This window comes from Mesocricetus auratus, unplaced genomic scaffold, assembly GCF_017639785.1.
Source record: "Mesocricetus auratus isolate SY011 unplaced genomic scaffold, BCM_Maur_2.0 Super-Scaffold_100045, whole genome shotgun sequence".
NCBI classification, from domain to species: domain Eukaryota; kingdom Metazoa; phylum Chordata; class Mammalia; order Rodentia; family Cricetidae; genus Mesocricetus; species Mesocricetus auratus.
Window position 1 is genome coordinate 6319996 of NW_024429222.1, and position 19114 is coordinate 6339109.

At 41.2% G+C, this 19114-nt stretch overlaps 1 protein-coding gene across 3 annotated transcripts in view; it reads left to right on the plus strand.

Moving 5' to 3' along the window:
* Positions 1-1887: 1887 nt before the first annotated feature.
* The window catches only part of Rbl2 (RB transcriptional corepressor like 2), a 49869-nt gene continuing 32642 nt past the window's right edge, over positions 1888-19114 (plus strand). For all 3 annotated transcript variants that reach the window (XM_013119906.3, XM_005079157.4, XM_013119907.3), the window contains exons 1-9: positions 1888-2217; positions 2913-3043; positions 4737-4937; positions 7140-7204; positions 11232-11360; positions 13609-13769; positions 13851-13915; positions 14862-15048; positions 18855-19021. In XM_013119906.3, the coding sequence (XP_012975360.1) occupies positions 1987-2217; positions 2913-3043; positions 4737-4937; positions 7140-7204; positions 11232-11360; positions 13609-13769; positions 13851-13915; positions 14862-15048; positions 18855-19021 (1337 nt within the window). In that variant the 5' untranslated portion in view covers positions 1888-1986. The remainder of the gene's footprint in view (positions 2218-2912; positions 3044-4736; positions 4938-7139; positions 7205-11231; positions 11361-13608; positions 13770-13850; positions 13916-14861; positions 15049-18854; positions 19022-19114) is intronic.

A 19114-nucleotide genomic window follows, 5' to 3' on the forward strand; every position in this document is an offset into this window, starting at 1 on the left:
TATAATAGAAGCTTTACCTTTGTAAACAGCTTACAGGAAGGACTGATTGGTATAAATATTCTGTTAATTTGAAATAGACGCTTATAACTTTAAATGTTTACCATCATTTAAAGATTCATCACAGTTAATTTTAAGTTGCATATAGAGTTAGCTCACATTTTTAAACAGTTGCTAGACTTTTTTTTTGAACCCTGGGCTGACCAGAGTGCTGCCTGAGTGCATTCTGCCAGGTAACAGGGGAAGGCTAGTATGATGCCTGAACCTTTCAAAGTATCCTTTTGGTAAGCATTGTGTGTGCAAGTGTGCACATGTTTGAGTGCATCTGGGTGCATGTTCAAGCTGGTGCACATGTGTGTGGGTGCACACAGGTCTGGAGGCTACAGGACAGCCACAGTGTTGTTCCCCGGGCCCCTCTCTTTTCCAGGTTGTATGTGTCTCTCACTGGCCAGCATGCCCCAGGATGCTACCTGCTGAGATTAGAAGCCAACCCACCACTCCTGGCTTTTTAGTTCCCTGCCCCCCTTAAACATGAGTTGAAAGCATTGAATTCAGGGGAGTGTTTCTGCCCACTGAGAAGCTTCCCAGCCCTTGCCAGTGTGTTCATTCTACTGGATTCTCTTCTCCACCTTCAAGCCCCATGCAGTGTGCCTTGACAATTTCTCTTCCAAGAGCAAGTTCTTTGGATAAGAAAACCCAGCACACCCTTCCTCTCATGTCTAAGCTCAGAGAATCATCAGCTTTAACACCCCTAATCACATGTATAGCTGCTGAGCCCCTTGGGTGCATTCCTCTCCTAATAGGCACAGTGGAGTCTCGGGTCTTGACTTTAATCAGTGGCCTGGATAACTGTGCTTCAGTGTGACCTGTCGGGAAATGCCTTTCTGTCGTAGGGGTCAAAGGATCAGCTTCCCCAAATCCATGTTCTGAGCTGCACTGCCGCCATGTTTAGTTGCATTTCCTGTTGCCAGACCTGACTCATGCATTAAATGTGAAAGGCCTGGGAATTACGGGTATCGTCAAGATGTCAATTCTTTAAGTGTGATGGCTAATAAAATTTTTAAATTATTTTTGAAAACACATTTGTGATTACTTATTTGGTTGATAGTGTTTTGGGTTTTTGTTTGATGAGTGAGATCGACTCTTAGCCTTTGTCATAGTTTGTGTTGACACAGGAGCATCACTTGAAGCATCCTCTCCGTAGGAGTGGCTGTTCGCAGGTGGGGGTTGTGGCGGTGGTGGCGCACGCCTTTAGTCCCAGCACTCGGGAGGCAGAGGCAGGCGGGTCTCTGTGAGTTCAAAGCCAGCCTGGTCTACAGAGCGAGTTCCAGGACAGCCTCCAAAACAATACAGAGAAACACTGTCTCGAAAAAGAAAGAAAAGATAAGAAAGGTAACCGAGTAAGCTAGAGGGAGCTAGCTAGCCAGTAAGCCGAACCCTGCTTTAGTGTCCCTCCAAGATGGACTGTAAAGTCTAAGATAAAATAAGCCCTTTTCTCCTCGGGTTGGTTTCAGTCGCTGTTTATCTCAGTAACAGAGAAGCCAACTAGAAAAAGCAGCTGAGTTATTACCTTTACTTTGGACCTTTCATCTTTACTGTCATCTGAGGACCTCTAGGTGAGGAGGGAAGTGTTTGGATACTTAAACTTCTCCTGTCGATATTTCTTGGTCCTTTTCTCATCAAAGGAGCCTTCTGGATGGTCTCGCTGTTGAGAGATACTTAAAACGGGAGGGCGCATTCATTTGCCCCTAAATGAAGCACAGCTTGTTTTGCTCTTTTTCCACGACTTTTGGTCCCCCCGAGTTCCCGGCCGAGACTACATTTCCCAGCAGGCTGTGCTCAGACTTACGGGTGCCCGCATGGGACCAAGGGACTCTAGGGGTGGCACAGTCGTGGTGCAGGCTGCTGACGGGCGGGCGCTTTGCGGTTTGAATGGCTGCCGGCCCGGGCCCTCAGCTCCTCTGAAGAGCCACGGCCTCGGGGTGCGCCATGCCATCTGGAGGCAACCAGTCGCCACCACCTCCTCCTCCGGCCGCAGCCAGCTCCGAGGAGGAAGAGGAGGATGGCGACGCCACGGACGGCGCGCAGCCCGCGGGGTCCCCGGGCCCTCAGATCCAGCAGCGGTTCGAGGAACTGTGTAGCCGCCTCAACATGGACGAGGCGGCGCGAGCCGAGGCCTGGGGCAGCTACTGCAGCATGAGCGAGAGCTACACGCTGGAGGTGCGGGCGCAGACCACCCGGGGAGGTCGGGGGGACTCGGTGCGGCTCTGGGGTCGCTTGGTTGTCTGCACCGCACCATTGCCTCCGCCCCGGCTTTGCAGCGGTCAGAGGAGAGGAGTTAAGTTTCGGGCTTGCTTACGCGTGACAACGGCTTAAGATTTGTCATCCCCCACCCTCACCCCCCACCCCCGGCGGTCGAAAACCGGTGTAGACACACAGCATTTGTTGCTGAGCTCGGGCACTCTTTTTGGCTGTCACCCAACTATAGGTTTGTTATGTCCCGTTCTCGGGACGGGGCTTGAGGTTGACAAAAATGGCCATTCGGGCCAGTGCCTGTCAACTCTACAGGCACCTCCCCTGCCTGGGCCAATAGGAAGTGACACGGAAGTCCGGATTGTTATTCAGCTGCCTGTGAGTACGGCCCTTTTATTTTATGTATAGCTTGTGGAAGGAGCCGGCTAAAGAGGCCCACAATTCGAAGGCTAAGCAGGGTGTTATTTAACTGTAATATGGGGATTGTGTCTGTGTCATCCTGCTGAGTCGGTATATTTTGATATTTTTTTTAATCTGTTCACACATCGAAAACCCCCGCCCCTTCTCCATTGTTACAGCCCCAGAAAAGAAATAGGGCGGCATCAGACCTTAAGGATCTGAGTGACTCTGGACAAGTTTTTAAGCACTACTTTCTTTTTCAGGGAAATGATCTTCATTGGTTAGCATGTGCCTTATATGTGGCTTGCAGAAAATCGGTCCCAACTGTAAGCAAAGGGACTGTCGAAGGAAACTATGTGTCCTTAACAAGAATCCTTCGATGTTCCGAGCAGAGGTAACTATATTCGAGCTTGCAAAGTAGAATGTAGCCAAAATAAAAATCTTACAAATCATACAGGTAATGAAAAATCTCTTCGTTTACTATTTTCTGAGCATCTAACATGTGAATTGCTGAACTTAGAAACTGAGTCATGTTTTTTCCTTTACCATTTCAGAGTCAGGATCATAATTTACTAACTTGAGTATATTTGCATTTTAATGAATTTAAGGTTATGACTCATTGTATATTATTCATATAAATTTAAATAAAGATATTGAGGAGCTTTTAAAGATACTATGGATCAAAAAGGTAAATGAAATGTCAATTATGTGTGAAACTTGTGTTTTAATGTCCATGGAACGTGTAGAATCGAAGCTGCACACTCTCTGGCCCTAAAGAAACTCCTATAAACAAAAAGAAAGAAAGAAAGAAAGAAAGAAAGAAAGAAAGAAAGAAAGAAAGGAAAAATAGAAACTCCTACACACATACCAATATGTTTATTGCACCATGTAATAATTCATGATTTTATATGTATATGAGTACATGTATGTATCTGCATGTACCACATGTGTTTCTGGTGTCTGTGGCCAGAAGAAAGCATTGGACCCCCTGGAACTGGAGTTATAGGTGTTTCATGTCACCACGTGGGTGCTGGAACAGACCTGGGTTCTCTGCAAGGGCAACAAGTGCCCGTAACCACTCACATCTCCCCAGCCCTCCATCATTTTTTTTCTAAACTAGAAAGTAGCCTGGATTTCTCTTGATTGAGTGAATGCAGAAGGTTATTATATGTTCGTAGGAAGGAATGGTTTCAGTAATTGAATACATGAGTTAGATATTTCGATGTATTAATATCAATGACTCTTGGAAACATTAAATGAAAATTAAGTTGCAGAATGCTACTTATGATGTCTTCTACTTAAAATGTAAAAGAAAACTAAAAATTATTTTATGAATATATGTCTGAAAGATTAACTTTAGAATGTAGGTTATATTTAGGGGGAAGCAGAGAATGAGGTTAGGGAGGTGTTGGAATTTTGCTGTTTCTATACTATAAGTGTCTTGTTTTTTAAGAAGTTTTAAGATTCATGTTATCTTATGTGTATGAGTACTTTTCCTGCATGTATGAATGTGCACAATGTGCATGTTTGGTGGCCAAGGAGGTCAGAAGAGGACATCTGGTCTCCTGGCACTGTAGTAAAAGATGTCATAAGCCACCTTGTAGGCGCTGGGCATTGAGCCGAGGTCCTCTACAAGAAAAGCAAATACTCTTAGCTGCTGAGCTGTCTCTCCAGCTCTGTAGTTTTAGTATTTAAAGCTGGGGCTGGTGAGATCTGAGCTGGGGCCGGTGAGATGATGCCAAGGGTCAGAGCTCCTGCCACACCCAGCAGAAAATGTGAGTGGTGAAGTGGACCATGGTTGAGGAAGGCACTTACAATTTCTGGCTTCCTGTGCATTTCCACACACCATCTCCATGAACACATATACACACAAAAAACCAAAACTATCATAATCTGAACAAAGCAGACTAGGAGGGTTGGAGTAATAAGATAAATGGTAGGAGATAACGATAGCCAAAGGCATGTCTTTGACTTTATATCATTGTCAAAATATAATTTGATTAAATGATTTTGTTTTACTGTTAATTGAATTGGCATAGCATCACTTTTATGTTATTAAAGTACCTCATTTTTATTTTTAATATCAGCTTAATCGAATTTTTTAACAAGATGAAGAAGTGGGAAGACATGGCAAATCTACCCCCACAATTCAGAGAATGTACTGAGAGATTAGAAAGAAACTTCACTGTTTCTGCTGTGATTTTTAAGAAATATGAACCCATTTTTCAAGACATTTTTAAATATCCCCAAGAAGAGCAACCTCGCCAGCAAAGAGGACGGAAGCAGAGGTAGGCTTCTGTGTGTGTACAGTTCATCACTCTTCAAAGGGCACTTGATTTCAGAAATCACTTTTCCCAAAGGAGTTGGGGCTTCTGTTTGCTTTGAGATAGGGTCTCCCTGTGTAACCTTGGGTGCTTGGGATTCACACCACACTGTAGACCAGGCTGGCCTCCAATTCATAGAGATCCGCCTGCCTCTGCCTCCCAGTCCTGGGATTAAAGACCTGTGCTACCACGCCTGGCTTAAAATGCTTTCTGTTTGTTTGTGTTGTTTTGTTAAATGATAATCTGTTGTTGTTCTTTGCTGTACATTAGAAGTTGTCTGGTTTCTTTCATAATGCAAAATGTTTGGGTTTTATGTTGGAAAAAAATTTTCCCTTTTTATTTAAGCATCCAAAAATGCAGGTTGACAAATAAGACCTTAAGTTCTTTTTCTAGTTGTCTTCCTTGGTGTAGATCAGATAGTGATATTTTCTCTATTATTCGACCTTTCTGTCAAACTGAATTAATAGTTCCCCAAAATGAGTTTGATGTTCATAGTCAATCAACATGAGAGAAACTAGGCTGGGTGAGAATAGGGGAATTCAACCACTGTGAACTTGTTTTCTGGTCAAGGTCTACAAAACCAGCTTTCTCTGTCTTTACAACTATGGGCCATTATGAGATTAAAAAAAAAACAAAACAAAAACCTGCCCTCCTTTAACATCCAAGTTAAACTGAAGAGGGAAATTTTGCTTTTAAAGGAGGCATAAATTTTCCTCTTAAAGTAGTATGTATAAGAAATGTACAACAAGCCGGGCGGTGGTGGCGCACGCCTTTAATCCCAGCACTCGGGAGGCAGAGGCAGGCGGATCTCTGTGAGTTCGAGGCCAGGCTGGACCGATAGCCCCCGAAACAATACAGAGAAACCCTGTCTCGTAAAAACCAAAAAAAAGAAAAAAAAAAGAAATGTACAACAAAACAATATAGAGAAACCCTATCTCGTAAAACCAAAAAAAAAAAAAAAAAAAAGAAAAGAAATGTACAAGAGGGCCGGGTGTAATGGGGCATGCTTTCAGCACCAATAGTTGGGAGGCAGAGGCAGGCAAATCTCTGAGTTTGAGGCCAGACTCTTCTACAAAGTGAATTCTGGGACATCCAGGGCTCTCAGAGAAACCCCATGTTGAAATCCAAAACAAAACACAAAGTAAAAGGACTGGGTATAGTTACACATAACTCTTAATTCCAGTATTAAGGAAGCCGAGACAGGAGAATCACCTGGACTGTTCTTGTCAGAAAGCCAAAAAGAAACAAAACAAAACCAAAAGCCCCTAAAACGGAGGAAGGAATATCATTGTATAGACAGGCTAGCCTTCAACTCACTAGGTAGCCCAGGCTATCCTATCTCAGTCCGAGTGGAATTCTTCTTGGCAACACCGATCCCACTTAGTATCGATGTGCTCTGAATTCTGGATGCAAGCTTTCTCTGAGTCTTAGTAAGGCTACGGTGATCGTGAACTAGGCTCTGTAAAGCTGGGCTTGATGACACACACCTGTCAACCCAGCACTTAGCAGAGTTGGGTGTTTAAGGCCAGCCTCGGATACAAAGAAGTTTCAAGGCCAGCCTAGGTTACATGACATCCTGCCTCAGACAACAGAAATAAAACAAAAGTTGAGGCTCTTGTGGTTTGACACCCCAGAAGTCTGGTGTAAGCCCTAGAAGAGATGTTGGCAGAAAAGCCAAGCCAACACAGGTCTGAAACTCCCTTTTAGTAGACAGCTTGGTCAAATACAACAGGTCTCTTAGTAGATGGAGTAAGGCAAAAATATAGGGCCAGAATGACTTAAAAGTGACCTTTTGTGATTTTACATACTGTGGAGTATCTTATGGAGAGGGTTACAGCTGTAACTCCTACGTGCCACCTGGGAACAGTATTAGTTGTATTGTCATCACAAGAACGGTTGTTTTCCTTTATTTTGTGCCTTAATTACCTTGACTCCAAAAACTTAGAAAGCTTTTTTTTTTTATGCCCCCTCTGAGCTTCTTTTTCTGCCTCCCAGCTGTTTGCTCTCGGTTTTTGTTTAGTGCAGAACTTCCTGCGCATTTCCCTGTAAAACCCAGTCTGGTTTCACTCCCCTGCCTTTGGGTTGTTTCATACCTGATTTGAGTCATTTGGGATGCCTCTTCGTAATTTTTATATTTGTCTTGTGACTTTGTTTTTCCCTCTCCAGGCGACAGCCCTGTACCACATCTGAAATTTTCCACTTTTGTTGGGTGCTTTTTATCTATGCAAAAGGTAAGAGAAGAGTAATATTTATTTATTTGGATAGGAATTAGCTAACCTACATTTTTAGGTGCTGATTTTTCAGCTGTGTTGGGTGTCAGAAAGAGAGCCTCACTTTCATAAGGGGATCTTTAGACTATTTTTACAGTGTTCACATTCCCTCATATTAAATGGCATACCCTGTGTTTTACTCTTGTTCCACATCTCTTTGATGCGAAGCTGTTCTTTATCATTGTGAGTGGAACCACCCCACTCTGTATCAGCTTGTACCTGGGGCTCTGCTCTTCATAGGCTATGTCTGATTTGCCGAGTGGGACTGAAGTCCTCAGGGTAGTTCTGATGGCTTTCTGCATGTCCACAGGTAACATGTCTAAACTTAATCGGATACTGAGAACCTTTTTCTCTCCTCTTTTCACTGCATTGCTCTATTCAGGGTTTCCATACACTGAAGTACATCTCCATTACTTTGGTATGTTCTATATAGGGATAATTCTTAACATTGTAAGGAGAAGGCATAGTTATACTCATTATCTTTCTCTCTCTAGACTGTGGCATATGGCTGCCACTAAGATAGTTCAATAAGATGCAAATTGTCAGAACTGGAAGGAGCTCCATGTATCCTGTAGTCTCACCCTTATGTATTCAGGGCACATTCTAAGACCTGAAGCCAAAGATAGTTCCAACCCCTGTACAATATGATTCTTGCTATGCATAGGTACAAAAGTTTAAATTACACATTGGGCACAATAAGAGATAATGACATCAGTGATAATAAGATGAGAGCTGTTATGCTGGTATAGTACAGGTTATATAAATGTTTTCTATCAATTATCTTATTGTACTCTAAATCTTAGCAGGATCAGCATATGACCCTTTTAAAGATTTACTTTTGTTTTATATGTATGGATTCTTTGCCTGCATGTATGTCTGTGTACCATGTGCATTCAGTACCAGAGGAGGTCAGAAGGGTGCATCGGATACCCTGGGCCTGGAGACAGAGATGGTTGTGAGTCCTCATGTGGGTGCTGGGAGCCAAACCCTGAGTCATCTGAAAAAAGTGGCTGGTGCTCTTAACCACTGAGCAATCTCTCTAGCACTTATAAGACATTTTTATTTAAATTAAGGTCACTCATCTTTTCATTTCATGGAAACACTTCCACTTTTTGGCTTTCTTTGGCAAGTTGCTGCATTACTTTAGGGTCATTGTTAAGTAAAATACAGATTGCTTGAATAAAATCACTGCTGTATGAAGACAGTAGATCAAATAACCATGAAAGCAACTAATTGGCTAATGGATACATAGTGTATTCATCCTGGATATGCAGAACACAGAGATAATTAATGTCCCAGGTGGCACAGAGCTGGACAGAGCAAAAAAAAAATGCCATGTTAAACTTAGTTTTTATTTGTCTGAGGCTTACTATGTAGGCCAGGCTGACCTAGAACCTGTGACCCTCCTACTTCAGACTCCCTAGTCTTTGATTACAGATGTCTCTGCCTATCTGAGAATTATTTCTTAAATTTTCCATTTGATACTTTGGTCTGTTGATCAAGCAAAACCATGGGTAAAGGAAAATTACTGTGTAAGAGATTCCCTTTATCAGATCAAATATCTCAACTGACTCATTTCAAGGTTAGGCAACTAAAGCCCAGAAATGTTAAGAATAACGCTAGAACGGGATCCAGATCTCCTGTCTCCTGGTTTGATGCTGAATGGGAAGGTGTGGTCTCCAGGTGTGATGTGATTGCAGCTGGTCCTCTCTAACTCAGGAGAAGAGTCCTCCATCCTTATCTGAGCTGTATGCCCAGCTGAAGGGAGAGTCTTTATGAGCTTTTAAGTTGTGTTTTCCATAACAATGATGTTGGCAGCTTTCCTTAGTGCTTTCAGAAGCGACAGATGTGGCCCAACAGTGGGGTGCATGCTTAGTGTGCCCAAGACCCTGGACATGATCCTAAGCACCACAGATATAAAACAAAATAAAATAAATATGACATAAATCAATGACATAAATTAAAATCTTCGGTGTATATAAACTTTCTGTGAAGGCTGCCATGTTAGCTTGTGTTATGGGTATTACATATGATAGCAATCTTAAGATTGTATTGGATAGCTGTGTGGCTACTAGGATTTTAATCTATTTTGTGTGCTTAGGAGCAAATGTATTTGCTAATTTATAGACTATTAAAATGGTGGCAGAGTCTCACTTGGCAGGAGATACCACACTTAGATTCTGAGAGTCTGTCTCTGTTGTCCAGGCTGGGTTAAAACTTCCAAATGTTGAGTTCAGGTGCACAGTGCAGCTCAGTATGACTTCTGTGGTGTGCTTGGGTTTTCTCATGGGTAGCTTAATTGCTTTCATTTAGTGCTTGGTTTATTTGTTAGGAAGACAGACTGTGCCTGCAACATATGGATGTTTTAGATCATCTTATTCTCAATAATGAGCTAATTATTTGTATGTGTGTTGATTTGGTATGGCAAGTGACATGAAGGGCGTTTTGAGCAGAAGACTACTTCCTGTTTTTATAAAAATCACATTCCTGGGCAATAAGCCAAATCTTGTGGTTAAGTCTTTCCATTTTTCTGTTATCTCTTGATTAAACAATAAAATAACCTATAAAGTAAGGTCCATTTGTAAGGTCAGAGTTTGAAATGGCAACTGTGTCGTGTCGGGACTGTCCTGGAATTCCATTAGAATGCACCGTTAGGAGCATGTCAGCCTTTGGTTAGGAGTTACAGTGCTACCGTTCCTTCCTTCTGCAGCAAGTACATGCAGGGATAAGTTTAGGCTTGCCAGTGGCGGCTTTGTAGCTTATAACTAGTAGGTGTGGCTTCCTGTTTAATGTACAAGAGTAGATTTTCAATATTTGACCTTTTATAGTAGAGGCAAACAAGTTAGCTGGATTACATCAATGCAGATTTCAATCTGTTAGTGACCATTTGCCTTTCTGACTGCAGCAGGGTTTTATTCATTTATTGCTTTAACTTATCCCCCAAAGAAAAGCCTCATATATCCTGAGACCTAAGGTAGGTGGTAACTTTCTTTGGAAGGAAGCAAAGGGGCAAAGTCTAAGACAGACCCAACTGAGACAAAACCAAGTGTGTGTGTTGCATGCCTTTCACTATGTGAGAAAATGCAGAGGCATGACAACAGCTCTTCAGGCAGATACTCCACAGCAATGTAAACGGAGTTGTTCAGTATTCTTCTTAAACCAGCACTGCATGAAGGGCATGTTTGTAGGCTTGGGCTTATATTTTTTTTGCTACAAGCACTGGCAGTTATCCTTGGGATAATAGCTTTTGAAGTCAAATGTCTGTATTTGTGTTCTATTGGATAAATGTGTATAAACTTTTATTACTATATAGAAAAGTATTTAAAAGGTTAGCATTAGGGCTTTGAAGAAAGGCTCTCTTCTCTTTTTTTGGGGGGGAGGGTGGGCTTTGGGTTTTTGAGACAGGGTTTCTCTGTGGCTTTGGAGGCTGTCCTGGAACTAGCTCTTGTAGACCAGGCTGATCTTAAACTCACAGAGATCCGCCTGCCTCTGACTTCCGAGTGCTGGGATTAAAGACGTGTGCTACCACTGCCCATATCAAGGCTTTCTTCTCTTTAGAGTATGTATATGAGAAAAATTGTACAGGAATCATTTTCCAGTGGTTTTCTTCCAAAGCTTTTTATTAATTTTCACTGCAACAAAACTTTTTTATGTAAAATAATTTATTACAATTTAAGAGAGTTGGCAAATATCTTGTGTGTTCAGAATCCCAAAGACTAGACAAGTAATAATTAAAGTTTTAGTTACTAGACACTTAATAGATGCCTATTAAATGTATATTGAATTTAAGTAAAGTTTTAGTTTTCATTAACTTCTTAGACATATATTAAAATATCAGTCCCCAAAATGTTAATTTGCCAAAATACTTTATCACTCTTGAACCAACTTAGTATAATAATATATGGTGTCATTATAATAAAAGGAAACAATTTAAAAATATTGTTTAGTGGATGCTGATTTAACTTCGTGACTTTGTCTAACCCTATAGGCAACTTCCCCATGATCAGTGATGATTTGGTGAACTCTTACCATCTTCTGCTGTGTGCATTAGATCTAGTTTATGGAAATGCCCTACAGTGTTCTAATCGTAAAGAACTTGTAAACCCTAATTTCAAAGGTAAGTTTATATGTGAAACATTCTTGACAGCCCATATTTCTACAAGAATTTTACTCTTGGGAATTGTATCCCCAAACCCAGCTTTTCTAGCATCAGAGATGTGAGTATTGGAACACTTCCCCACCAGAACCACACAGAGCCCTTATACTCTTCAGCATGTCTACATTTCCTGAAAGTTTTATTTAATTTTATGTGTGTGGGTGTTTTGTCTGCATGTGTGATTGTGTACCACATGTGTGCCTGGTGCTGTCAGAGGCCAGAAGGGGAGTATCAAATCCTGTGGAACTGACCTTGCAGATGCCTGTGAGCCATGGGTGCTGAGAATTGATTCCAGGTCCTCTGGAAGAGTAACCAGTGCTCTTTACCTGCTGAACCATCTCTCCAGTCCCTAACCCACCCCCTTTTAAAAACAAAAGCAAATATCACCACTAAAATACCACTTAGTCTTAAATGAGAACTTTAGAAGGTTTTGAAAAATATATTGAAAAAAAGAAGTAACTTAGAAACTCAGAGTATCAAAGATAACTCTAAAGACATGATAGCATTTTTCACTGTTAGCAAGTTTTGTGCACTCCAGGTAGCATAAAAGCTTTTACTAAAAGAATGTAATTTCAGTCTTTTTGCTACAGTAAAATGAAATTCTAAAATAACAAGTATGAGAAGCATGTTCATTTTGGCAATGCATATACTATACTTTAAATTATGTAATTGCTGAGCCATACATGTAAATCCTGAGAATGTACAGTCTGATCTTTCCTGCTGATTCTGTTTGAAGAACACCATGGAAGAATTCTGATTGTCAGTTGGGGCACAGTTTCAATTAGAATTTCAACTTCCCTATCAAGGTTGATTTCAGAATTAGTAGAATTAATTACTACAATTACCTGATGCTATAAAGGTCTGAGTTGTGGGGCTGAAGATAGAGTTCTATGACAGACTGCTTGCCTGACCCTGATCTTCCATACTATGGAACAAACAAAAAAGTAGAAAAACAAAACAAAAACAAAATTTGAGATTCTATATGAGATTCCTTTGATTATTTTCATCTAATAAAGACAATGCAGATATCCCGAATTCCAAACAACTGCACTCTAAACCTTCTGGTCCAAGCATTTTGGACAAGGAACAATTGACCTTTACCCTGTCTGTACTCCTCTCCTCCATTTCATTTTATTCTTTTACTTTATTTTTACTGGGAACTGAAACCAGGGCACCCTAGTCCTATGATGTATCTCTTGCTTCTACTTGATATTCTTTATGTTACCCAATCTATTTTTTAATCTCCCTTAGTTTTCTTTGAAATTTTTATGTTCTTATGAAAGACTACACAATCAATTAGTATAAATACATCTAATATAATCAAGTCAAAGTAGTTAATCTTTGAACTATGTAATTAAAACAGTTGTTACATGGGAGGAGGCATGTTCATGCCACAGTACACAAGTACAGGTGAGAGACCAACTTGAGGGAGTCAGTTGTCATGGAGACCAAACTCAGGGTGTCAGGGTTGGCAGCGAGGCTTTACCTAATGTGCCATCTCACCAACCTGAATTCTGTGATTTAAAATAATAATAGTAATTATTATTATATTAATAATAATTTTTTGAGACAGGGTCTCTGAAGCTTGGGCTATTGTGGAACTCACTCTGTAGAACAGGCTGGCCTTGAACTCACAGAGATCTACCTGCCTCTGCCCCTGAGTGCTGGGATAAAAGGTGTGAGCCACCATATTGACAGAACTGTGTAACTTTTTAAATGGTGGTTTTTTTTTAAATTTGAATGTAAGGCTTATTTGCATAATATAGTTCTTATGTTTTCAGATATTCCTACAATAGGTTTTGTTTTTTGTCTTTTTAATATTCTAATAATCTTTAGTCACATAACAAATCTTTTGAGTGGTGATGTACTTAATCATCATCTCCATTTTAAAATATCTTTAATTTATAATGTATGTAGTCATTTCTTTATGTGAGACAGGATGCTATAGCTCAGGCCATCCTTCCAATTCCCGACAGTTCAGAGCACTGGAGTATAGGTGTGAGGCAATGAGCTAAAGTGTCCTCTTTTGTTTGTCTGTGCCAAGGATACTGCACATCCAGCCCTCTCTTCACTTATTGATGTATACATAAATTAGTTACACATGCCAATCATATCCTGACCAGACTCACGAATATTTATGTTTCAGTGTATTATATGTTAGCTAATTGATGCTGACAGTGTCTCTCTTTTGTGAATTTATACATCATAGGCCTGTCAGAGGACTGTCACCCTAAGGATTCTAAACCTTCCTCTGACCCACCTTGTGTCATTGAGAAGCTGTGTTCCTTACATGATGGTCTCGTGTTGGAGGCAAAGGGAATAAAGGAGCATTTCTGGAAGCCCTATATTAGGAAACTCTTTGAAAAGAAGGTTTGTAAGCAATGATGTAAGAATGCCTTCTGGATAAAGACTTGGTTGTATGTAATATAAGGACCCCTCTTTTCATCATAGCTCCTCAAGGGGAAGGAAGAAAATCTTACCGGCTTCCTGGAGCCCGGCAACTTTGGGGAGAGTTTGTGAGTAATATGCTGCAGCCCTGCTCTGACACTAAGTTACCTGTGAGGACACCTCAGTGCCTGGCCTTTGTACTGCTTGTACTCAGGACATTTTCAGTGCTTTATGTAGAACTCAGAACACAATAGTTCTGGAAGCTTCTACTTTAAGTTCATGTCTTTAACCTCAGTGAAGTTTGTTTTTGTTCTGTTTAAAATTTTATTAGTCAAGAGTTTAGATTATAAATTTTGAAATTAAGAAATGTTTTTTGTGCCGGGTGTGGTGGCTCTCACCTTTAATCCCACCACTCAGGAAGCAGAGGCAGAAAAATCAGAGCTCAAGGCTACCCTGGTCTACAGAGCTAGTTCTAGGACAGCCAATGCCACACAAAGAAACCCTGTCTCAGAAAACAAAAAAAGAGAAAGAAATGCTTTTGTACCTAGCTTTCAGGGTACGCAACTGACGTCTCAGCACTTGGGGCCTGAGGTAAGAAGACTGTAAATTTAAGGGTACTTTGTTTTCTTAAAAAAGGGGGGCTGGGGGACAGAAGACAAGGTTTTGGAACTATAGAGGTGACAAAAACTGGCAGTACCAGGTCTTCAGAGGTGCCAAGAACAGCTGAGAAAGTGTTCCTACATGATCATATTCCAGTTATATCTCACTAGGCTCAGTATTGTTTATACTCAGTTTAGTATAATTTGGCATATTGGATACTTATTATCACTTGCTATTATTATTAGCTTATTGGAGGCAGGTTGGTTCAGGGTCCTTCCTTGACACGGTATTGAAAATCTGTGACAGTGTGTGCTGGACATGCAGAGTAAAGCAAGCTACATCTTCTCTTCAGTTTTTGTAATGAGCAATTATTCCATTGAAATGTGATTTTGAGAAACTTACCATATTTTATAGTAAAAAATGAAGTAAGTGGTGTAGAACATGAGCTGAAATGGTGGCCCTGTTTCCCCATAGTAAGGCTGTTAATAAGGCTTATGAAGAATATGTGTTAGCTGCTGGGAATCTGGATGAACGGATATTTCTTGGCGAGGACGCTGAGGAGGAAGTTGGGACTCTCTCACGGTGTCTGACTGCTGCCTCAGGTACAGAGAGTGCTGAACGAATGCAGGTGAAAGACATCTTGCAGCAGCATCTTGACAAGGTGAGCCCTGCATGATGTAATGAGTGTGTTTCAAGGACTTGGGAGAGGTGGTGCTGGGACAAGAGGAAAATAGGCTTCTGTTTTATTTTCATATTTCTGTGTGTGTGTGCATGCGTGCGTGTGAGTGTGTGTGTGTATGTATGTATGTATGTTAAATGATGTGGTAAGGAAAAGAAAATTCAACTTATCTTATTGACTTTTTTGTTGTTGTTATTTAGTACCAACTTCCAAAGGTTTTAGTTAGGTCTGAGAAGAGCATTGACTTAATCATAACAGATGTGTCCTGCTGGCAGTCTTTGCTTTTGGAAAGATGAGCTGTAGTATGTACTCTGCACAGAGGACACAGGAGGTATTTAGAAAATACCAGTTAACCATAATTGGGGTCTGTGGATCCGTAGTCAATCTTTAAGAAAATGCTGTTGAACTGAAACCAAATTTTAGGATGATGAAAACTGGTGGCTGTCTTTTTCCCTTCCCTATGACTAAGAAGCTTCAGACTTGACACTGGTCTTCTTGTTCTCTCTCTCTCCTCTTCTTCTTCTTCTTCTTCTGTTTGTTGTTGAGATGGGTCTCACAGTGCATTCCAGGTTAACCTCAAATTCATAGCAATCATGCTTCAGATGCCTAAGCACTGAGATTATAGATACGACCCACGATTTGATAATACTCAGATGTTTTTATATAGTAGGTTATGTTCTGGATCCTTGGAAATATAGCAGTAAACAAAACAGCAGCAAATAGCCTGTCCCAAAGAAACTTAAATTTTAGTTTGGGAATCTAGACAATAGCTAACCAAATAATTAAACATATAATATGTTGGATGAGAATACATGAAGGCAAATCAAATTGATAATACAGAGAGTATTGTGAGTGGGGCAGAATGGATGGTCCTTGGGGTCCACTATAGACATGGTGACTGGAAATGTCTCTAGGGGTTATTGAGGTAATTTCTGAGATAATTGAGGAAACAAGCCTTGGGTATAGACAGGGAATAGCAACCGCAAAGATATGAGATAAGAGTATATCTGATGTTGGAGGCATGATGAGAAGGCCTGTGTAGTAGAACATAGTTCACAAGGGAGGAGTCTCAAGATAAGGGTACAAGGAGTAGGAGACAAGGAGGTCATTTAGTCTTTGGAAGTCATTGTAAGGACTTTGGCTGTAGTTGAGATAAAAGCTTTAAGAGAGTATTTGGAAAGATGACCCCTACATGATCTAATGAATATTTTTAAAGGTCCTGGGAGAGGTGGGGTCAGGGCAAGAGGATGCTAAGATGATATTTTAGCAACTCTTCATGGTTTCTTAGTTTATGGAAACATTTGTATTTGGACCACATTTTAGAGCTGGTGCCCACAGGACTTACTGGCATTTGGATTATGTGTATCAGATAACTAAGCCAATGATCTTCATTGGGTGAATGACAGAAGTGCAGGTCCTTACAAATGCCCATGAGGTCCTCAGTGATCTGGCCCTGTCTCATACCCTGTTCTCCTCACTTTTCCACCTCTTTTTTCATTCTTCCCATATGCCAAGCATGCTACCAGCTCAGCCTTTGCCCTTACTATTGTCTCTGCTGATGTGGCTTGCTTCCTTTTTTTGTCCCTTGATAATTTGATTCCTGTAAAATAATAGCCCAATACACCCCCACCCTCAAGACTTCTGTTTCTCGTACTCTGCTGGTGGTGCTCTCTTAGTATTATGCCACCTGACAGCAAGTAAGTAGGTGATTGAGCTGTTTGTTCTGTCTTTCTGTGTTATACTGCAAGCTTCAGGAGGGATGCAATATGAAGTGCTTGCCTATAGTGCTTATCCCTAAAAGCTTATTGTTGCTGTTTATCAAGAGGGAAGCTCGAGGAGTCTGGAGTGGATTTAAAGTGAGAGTTATTAGCACATTCCACTTGAGATGTCTTTTGGGGATCCTAGTTAACTCACTGAGGGGCCGCGTAGAAATGTATTACTGCAGCTTCCCAGAGAGGTTGGAGTTGTGGTTGTTTGTTCTGGAATCAGCTGGGCATGAATGGTTAAAATCACAAAATGAAGATTCCCATCAGTGAGCTGTTGAAGAATAAAGATCTAAAGGCAGAGTTCTGGAGCACACCAAATCCTGTCTCTATGTCCTAGTTGTTGTTTTGGTTTTTTGAAACAGGATCTCTCTATGTATCCCTATCTGTCCTGGAACTCTCTGTAGACCAGGCTGGCCTTGAACTCACAGAGATCTATCTATCTCTGCTTCTCAAGTGCTGGGATTAAAGGCATGTGCTACCACACCTGGCCTAGTATTTTTTATGTCAGCTCTGTATTCATACCTGAGTTAAAGGGCAGTGTCCTCTAAGTGAGAATGCACAGGGGACTGCAAAGCTAAGCCCCCTATCAGTACCACAACACAGGGAAGCCCCAAGGTGACTTTGAAGACTTTGGGCAGGAAGCTGTGGTGATCACACCTAGTGTCTATGAAACCACTGCTACTTGTGAGTGAGATTGTTTTATGTATTTATAGCTGCTATGACTTCTTTCTCCTTCCTTCCTTCCTTCCTTCCTTCCTTCCTTCCTTCCCTCCCTCCCTTTCTTCCTTCCTGTCTGCTTTGGGGGCGGGTGTTGAGACAGAGTTTCTCTGTGTAAAAGCTCTACCTGTCCTGGAACTCCCTTCATAGACCAAGCTTACCTGAAACTCACAGAGATTCTCCTACCTCTGCCTCCCAAGTGCTGGGATTAAAGGAGCCCCACCACCGCCCAGCCTAGAACACATATTTATTTCTATTTAGTGATTTTTGTGTGTGTGTTTTTCTGTGTCCTGAGAATTGAATAGTTTGTCCTGTTGCTTGGTAAAAGCTTTTCTAGGCATCTTTAAAAGTCTAGGATAAATATATTCAATACTTGGGGAAAATATTAAATTTTAAATATTAAAAATGCTTAAACTAACAACCTTGTAGGGTGTCTTTGAAAAGTTAGAAAGGCTGATTTGCTAGGGTATATTCTCATGCTTAAATTCTTGGCTGAATATTTTTCATGTGTGTGTTCATGTTGGCTGCCTTGCTTCTCTGAAGACCTGTCTACTTGAGAAAAACTGTCATGAATTCTAGGAACTAAAGTCAGGAGATGACTGATGAGGACTTGCATCGTATCAGATTGTCCTTTTACTTATTTTTTGAACTATCTGCTTCTGAAGTAAACTGGACACACTGTCTTTATTTAGGTCAGATCCAAGTCATTGCTTACATGTGTCCATCTTTGAGTGCCAGTCCACAGTAGTGGACTGAAGTTGTGAAATCATGTTTCTCCACAATAGGAGTGATGGTCTTCAAGTTTGCAAGCATGGTTTCCCTTTGCCCTGAGCATGGGCTCTGAAGGAGAGCTAGTAGAGGGATAGACGTTTATGTGTAAGTGTACATGGTGCCATTGCACACAGCCCTACACTGGCATACACCTCATCTTTAAGACCCACTTAGCCGGGCGTTGGTGGCGCACGCCTTTAATCCCAGTACTTGGGAGGCAGAGGCAGGCGGATCTCTGTGAGTTGGAAGCCAGCCTAGTCTACAAGAGCTAGTTCCAGGACAGCCTCCAAAGCCACAGAGTAAACCCTGTCTCAAAAACAAACAAACAAAAAGACTCAAAGAGAGCTTTTAGTTGCCTAGAGTGCATATTGTTCTTTGGGTGAACATCTGTGGATAATGGAAGCTTGAAGTAAAATTGTATGTAAATTCCTAAAATGGTGATGTTTGAGATTTAAAATATGTTAATACAAAATCTCATTGTCTTGAATTCCTAATTGTGTTGTAACTTAAAGAAACTAAATTTTTCTCCTCTAGTCAAAAGCACTTAGAATCTGCACACCACTGACTGGCGTGAGTTATGCTCAGGAGAACAGCCCTTGTGTGACCCCTGTCTCCACAGCTGCATATAGTTTAAGTCGTCTTCACACCATGCTGAGTGGCCTCAGGAACACACCCAGTGAGAGGCTGGAACAGATACTCAGGTTGGTTATAGCTTCCTCTGCCTTCCAAGAGTTAGCTGTTGACCACTTTTCAATTTCTTACCATAAGTTTTCAGTATCCGTGCCTTAAGTTGC